The sequence below is a fragment of the Taeniopygia guttata genome, chromosome 26, assembly GCF_048771995.1.
Source record: "Taeniopygia guttata chromosome 26, bTaeGut7.mat, whole genome shotgun sequence".
Classification (NCBI taxonomy): Eukaryota; Metazoa; Chordata; class Aves; order Passeriformes; family Estrildidae; genus Taeniopygia; species Taeniopygia guttata.
Window position 1 is genome coordinate 3,814,338 of NC_133051.1, and position 6,943 is coordinate 3,821,280.

The 6,943-nt window shown below is 53.3% G+C and overlaps 1 protein-coding gene across 1 annotated transcript; it reads right to left on the bottom strand.

The window, feature by feature from the left end:
• Window positions 1–36: 36 nt before the first annotated feature.
• On the bottom strand, window positions 37–6,619 carry TMEM9 (transmembrane protein 9). The gene is made up of 6 exons (XM_041721251.2): window positions 6,469–6,619; window positions 4,071–4,172; window positions 3,884–3,975; window positions 3,335–3,443; window positions 2,356–2,487; window positions 37–1,070 (listed from the first exon to the last, which is right to left on the bottom strand). The coding sequence occupies exons 1-6, from the start codon at window positions 6,544–6,546 to the stop codon at window positions 921–923; spliced, it is 663 nt and encodes a 220-aa protein (XP_041577185.2). The 5' UTR covers window positions 6,547–6,619; the 3' UTR covers window positions 37–920.
• Window positions 6,620–6,943: the final 324 nt, after the last annotated feature.

The following is a 6,943-nucleotide window of genomic DNA, read 5'->3' on the forward strand; positions in this document are numbered from 1 at the left end:
ATATGGGGTTTTTCCCCTGAAAAAAAGCCACTCAGGTAGTAGATCTTTGCATTTAATATGCAGATGTTACACCATAAACTCCAAATGTTCTCCAGTGGAATCAATACAGTGGCTGAACCACTGCAGCTTCCTCCACACAGCCCAAGTCCTGTCAGAGCTCTTGGAGTGTTCTGAGTGGCACAAGTGTCCAAGTCCCAGGGCCCTGACAAGTGTTTCCAGTGCTGCAGGAGAGCCTTTGCCCCAGTTCTCTTGGATACAAATGCTACGGCCCACTGTGGGAGAACACTAAGGGTCACCAGTGTGGGTACAAATCAAGAGGTTTCACCCCAGGAAGTTTTTATCTACTGGTAAAGCACAGAAAGATAGAAATGTAAATCAGGCTTTTACCTGTTGGACTCTTACTGATGTAGGTACTAAGTTTTGTGATATTCACATGCCCAGAAGCAAGCTGCAGTCTCAGTTATGCTGGTGTAAACCTGGACAGACTCCACAGGCATGGAAATCTCTCCATTTACATCAGGATAAGCAGAAGCAGCAGTGCACGCTGGCAGAAACCCCCTCCTCTTTGTTCTTGTGTGGCTCAGCACCACAATGCCCAAGGACCACCAGTGCATACTGGAGGAGGAGGTGGCTGCTGCATCCTGGAGAAACATCACATAATTTATCCCACATCAAAATTCTCCCACTATTTTTATCCCAGGAAGACTCAGCCAGCTCGCAACACTCTGTTCCCAGCCCCTGTCCCTGCTGGGCCGAGCTCCACGTGGCAGCCATAGCCCAGGGGCGAGCGTGGCTGGGCAGGGGAAGGGCAGGGGACACGACCAGAGAAGCCTTTGGAGCTGCTGCTCCCTCTGAAGATGGTGAATCAGGGAGGGTTGGAGGTTCCATTCCAACAGCGGGGTGTCCTGCTGCAGCAGGGCCTAGCTCAGCATCTTGTGCCGGTCGAACACTGTCTTCCTCTGCTCCTGCACCTGCCTCTTCCAGCGCTGCTGTGCCCCCTCCACCCGCTCCAGCACTGTGTTGGCCCTTGCGCCAGCCAGGGTGGGTACTGTGGCCAGGGAGTGAGTGTCCTGCAAGGAAAGGAATGGTGCTGGAGACCAGGCAATGCCCAGCCAAGCATAGAGGGAGGCAGCTGACTTGGGGAGAAACTGCACCTGAAAGAGCAGTTCAAGGTTTGAGTTGTTCTGATGAAAAACCTCTTTTCAGAGCTCCTCAACACCAGCCCCCAAGTCCTTGCTCTTGGGGATCACCCACAGTCCAGATAAAAGTCCCCAGCAGAGGAACTGCACAAAGCATAGAGCTCTGCTGGAAACCCACTCTTGGAGTCTGCCAGGAGCCACACTGCCAAGGTGAACCACATCTCCCCACTAAAACCAGGCTGACGATGGAGATCCATCACGGCACAGGAACAAGGCCTATCCCAGAGGACTTAGTCCAGCATACTGGACTGCGAGAAACCTCACTTAACACCAGGCATGTACCATGTGCACCCGGACCTGGATCTAAATTACTGCTGCAGAGCAGGGTGCAAACCCATGACTTTGGGATACAATTCATCTCCTCCTGCAGGACCTCCTTCTTCAGCAGAGGGAGGCAATGGATGGACTGTGGACACTGGAGCAACTGCTTCTCACATCAGAGTATGAAGGAATTGGGCCAAATAGTTTATACTCACAACAAAGTACAAATAGGATGGTCCAACCCATTGCTGCAACTGCATGAATTTTATGCAGCAAGAAATTTTTCCTCTCCTAAAACTGGTGTGTGACAAAGAGGGAGAGAGTGGTTCTTTCTTTGCTGCTGTGTCTTAATTATTTTGCTCATGGTTTGTATGCCAGCGTCCCACAAAAAGATGGAGTTTGAATGAAACTGTGCTCAAGGGAGAAGCACAAGAAACAACAGCCTGGATACAACCCAGGGCCCAGCCCCAGAGCAGGATCAAACAGCACCTCATAGGCCAATGTTGTAAGTGTCTAGAAGATGTTTTAGCCAACACTTAAGGTCATCCTTCCCTGGAAGCTCAGCACCACAAAACTCCACCTGGGACACTGCACAAACAGGATCCATTTGACTTTTTTTTTTCCTCTAGATGGATAAACCAAATTCTGGCCAGCTGCTACAAAGTCCCCTCTGCCTCTGAGGGCAGGGCTTGCCTTGGGGTCATTACACAGAACTCTGAATATTTCTTGTGCTTCTGCATGACATGCAGAGATCTGAGTCTAAATGTTCACCTGTGTAAGTGCCCCCAAAGCAGCAGTGCTGGACCCTCACTGGATCAGAGGAGACAAGCAAGAGGTCACTGTTTCCCTGTCCCCCATTCTCCTGTCCCCCTGTCTGCACCCCCTGCCCCCTCACCTCGCTGTCCTCCTCATTGTGCAGGGGCTGGGTGTAGGGGTCTGGCTTGCGGATCAGGGGGTCCACGAGCACCAGGAACGCCATGTAGAGCAGCAGGGCCCCCACCACTGACAGGTAGATGATGATGATCACCTGCAGTTGAGGACAGCGCAGGGGGAAAGGATAAGCAGTGTAGATAAGAAGCACCACAGAGGTCAGGAAGGTCCTTTGCAGCTGCCTCTGATGTGTGATCTCGTTCTCATTTTTCTCACAAGAGTCTCTTGCTCTTGCCAGGAGGCCGAAGTTGTGCCATCACTGCACAAACTGTTCTGACGCTCCCACTGTGCCAGCTGAGGGCATGCTCTGCACATAAGGGACAACAAGATAGGGCCCTGGTCAGAGATGCTTGGCACTCTTGTCACACATCCCCAGCAAGAACACTGGGCTCCCACACTACTAGGAATGCCCCTATCTCAGACACAGAATCACAGAAGTCACAGAATACCTGAATCCCTGCATGGGGTTGGAGATGTCCAAGATCATGGAGTCCAACCTGCGACCAATCCCCACCTTATCACCCCACCCAGAGCACTCAGTGCCACATCCAGTTGTTCCTTGAACACCTCCAAGGACAGTGACTCCCTGGGCAGCCCCTTCCAGTATCCAACACCCTTTTTGTGAATAATTTCTTCCTAATGTCCAACCTAAACCTCCCCTGGTGCAGCTTAAGACCGTGTCTTCTTGTTCTGTCACTAGCTGCCTGGGAGAAGAGGCCAACCCTCACCTGGCTACAGCCTTCTTTCAGAGAGTTGTAGAGAGTGAGCCCCTGGCACTGCCACCATGTACTCACTGTGACAGTTTTCCTTCTGAAAGAAAACTTTCTGGGCTCTTCTGCAGGAACCTACCAGTGTGGCACAGCACGGGGCAGGGCACAGGCAGTGACTGCAGTCACCCTGGGCTGGTGTGGCACAGGACACAGGAGGGGCCTGAGCTCAGGTACCTTGATGGTGGTGGTGCTGCGCTCCTCGTACTTGCACTCGCAGAGCAGGCAATAGGCCTCCACGTCATTCCCGGGCACTGGCATGGGCTCCACTACGTGCAGACAGTTGCTGCAGCACAAACAAACCACCATCAGCAGCAGCACAAGGTGAAACCAGTGCTCTGTGCAAGGACTCTGGGGTGACTTTGTCTGTGTCCCAGCTTTCCTGTCAGACTGGTAACACTGATCTGGTGTTAAGAGCTCCCCTCACAGCCCAGCTGGCCCAAAATTCCTGCGATAGATTGTCCCAGCACCTTTTGCAGGGATCCGGTCCAGGTGGAAAGGATTGGAGGGCACACACTACATCTGCCAAGAGCGGTGGGTAAATGTATCATCCCAGATTCCTCCATTTCTGCTTAAAAAAACACCCCTGGCCTGGGTTGAACATCACCCACTAAAGCTGCTCCCTCTGCAAACATACAGGCAGGGAATCCATTCCTCAGCATCAGCTGGGAACTCCAGAGTCTGGCTGTCATGGACCGACCCCTGAGGCTGCTCGCTCACACTCACCAGTCCTTCTGGGACACATTCTTGTTGTAGATGTGCCCACTGATGTTGCGGTACGGGGGGCAGATGCACTTGCAGCGAATGTCCTCAGAGCTCTGCAGGACACAGGAGCCATGTGAGGGAGGGGACACAGCTCTGTCCCCTCACATCCCACTCTGCTGTGCCCCACACACGGCTCAGTGTCACCCACCTTGCTGGCCTGTGCTGGAGGACAGAGGACACAGCCCAGCAGCAACAGCAGCAGCACGGGGCTCGCACAGTTCCGGGAGCTCTGGGCAAACATCCTGGGAGCCTGAGGGAACAAAACTCACATCCAGGATAGAGCATCTCAGCTGAAAGCAGCCACAACGAGGTAGTCAAGAGATTTTTTTTGTGGCCCACTTGGCTCTGTTTTGCCCAGAAGAAGAAATTTGTTCCTGAATTGCAGCTGATGCCAGCCAGAAACTCTTGAAACAAACACAAATCCCAAGAACGCTCTTGTCAGAAGAGCTCCCACCCTGTACAACCACACATCTAAATTACCCCAGCCCTGCAAAAGTATTGCTGATTTCCTTACAATTGAAGAAAACCTCCTGTTCGTTTCTTACTGCTCTGGAGCCCAGCTACAGATATTTTGGTGCTGACAGTTTTGCTCAGTAAAAGACACAGAACTAGGAGCAAGAGTGACCTGAAGCAGTACACTGGGGCCTCCCTTATGCACTGTCAAGAATGGTAAATCATTCATCTTCTGACACTCAAAGTCTTGCTGCTGAAGGGAATAATGTATTTTCCTGTCATGACATACAGGGAAGGGATGGAATATTCCTAAGTATTCCAAACCAATTCCTAAACCTCCTTTATCTCAAGATACTGGTTCAGTAAATCCTGATTTTAAAATTACTTCAAGCTGGTAGCTTGGTGAATTCATTAACACCTTTTGCTACATATCACAGAATGGTTTGGGCTGGAAGGGACCTTAAAGATTATCTCCTTCCAACCCCTCTATGTGTGGATAAAGTTGTTCAGGGACATGTGCTTCCATAAATCCATAAGAATATGAATTTATTCCCTGTGCCACAAAAGGCAAGTTTGCCTTGGTCAGGCTGGCATTCACCCTCAGAGAGAAAAGGTGGAGCAGGTGTTGGAGGACCTTGGGACAGCATGGAAGAGCTGTTTCAGCAGAGGAAGGGAATTAACACATTCATTAATCAGCTCCCAGGTAATCCCACAGCTTCCTCCAGGTACTTGGACTCCATCACCTGACCCGATTCCATTGGGATTTAAATCACTGCAATATTCCTTCACCCTTTGCTTTATCTTATGTCAACACATTACATTCACATAATGGATTACAAACACCAAGTTCCTTTCTTCTTTATCAAAACAAAACACCAGCAACTTCTAACAAGCTGCCAGACCTCCAAAATGCATCCCAGTCCTATCACTGCATCCCATGATTTATTAAGGTTTTGCACCACAGCTTCAAAAATCTCATCAAACAATGGTTCTTTCCAGGGAGACTCCCCTGTATATCAGTCATTTATATCTTCATCACAGATCTGGGGAACAGGACTGATCTGAGCTGCCCAGTGCATGTCCCCCATTTTAAATGGGTGTGAACTTTTTGTCTGAATTTTTAACACAACAATGGGACATGTACCTAGAATTCAGTTTTAGCCTCTCAGCTGAGTTCAGAATATCTGAACAACTTATAAATACCACTTTTAAATAGGAGGGGAAAATACATGATCTATTATACCATAAAGAAGAACTTAAAACCTGGGCAGAGTTCACACACCATGAACTGCAGAACACCCTCAACCATACAAAGGATAATTAAGGCATATTTATCTCCAAGTCTGAAAACAAAGGGACACATGTACACATGCCTTAGAGCTATTTTTTCCAGACCATCGGCCCAACCCACATCAGCCATGTGGCTAAAAGCCGCTGCGTCTGGACCAAAACCCGCCAGCGCAGTAAGCACAGTAGAGAGTGCGTGGTTGAGGTGAAGTTCTCGGGAGCTGAGTGAGTGTGACAGCTCCGAGGATGGGCCCCCACCAAAGGCTGTGCAGGGCACGGCTGCACACAACCACCCCGTCTTCTCCCTGGGATTACCCAGTAATCGCCTCATATTTAACGCCCCCATCCCTGGAAGTGTCCAAGGCCAGGCTGCACGGGATTTGGAGCCGCCTGGTCTCGTGGAAGGAGGCCTTGCCCATAGCAGGAGTTGGGACTGGGTGAGCTTTATGGTCCCTTCCCACACAAACCAATCTGGGATGCTTCTGTGAACATCACCTGGAGCGCTTCTAAGACTCTCCCCTTTCTTTCCCTTTGCGGATCTGTGCTCAAACCACCCCTGACACCGACCCGGCCCAGGGCAGGGCCGGACCCCTCAATACCCGCCGAAGGCCCGGATGCCCCTGGACCTCCAGGGGGCTCCCACCGCCCGGTTCCACCCGGCCTCCTGGGATGCCTCCGGCAGTGCAGGCCACCGCCGGCCCGCGAGCCCCGGGTCCCGGGTGCGGGGAGCGGAGCAGAGGCAGAGCCGAGCCCCTCAGACCCGTGCCCCTCAGAGCCGGCCGTACCCACCCACGGCCGCTCCTTACCTGCCCCTCGCTCCAGCCCGAGCGCGGCCCCGCCCTGCAGGCCCCGGGCCCGCCCTCCCCGCCCGCCCATTCGGCCATGGAGCGTGACGGCCGTGACGGACAGCTCCGCTGGCCAATCGGAGCGCGGAGCCCGGCCGGCGCTGAGGGCGGCCCGCGGAGCTGAGGGGATGCGCTGCCGGCGCCGGCAGAGCTGTGCCGGAGGGGCGCTGCCGCCGGCAGCTCCCGCCCGGCCGCTGCTGCAGGCCGCTCCCGCCCGGCCGCTCCCGCCCGGCCGCTCCCGCCCGGCCGCTGCCGCCTGGCTTCCCGGGGCTGCGCCGCCTCGTCCTGCGGCTGAGACGCGGGATAGCCCCGCTCCTTCTCACCTCGCGTCCCGGTTCTCCCCTTACAGCCCTTCTCCCCTCACACCCAGCTCTCTCCTCACGGTCCCACTCCTCCCTAATGGCCCCTCTCTTCCCTCACAGACCCCATTCGCCCC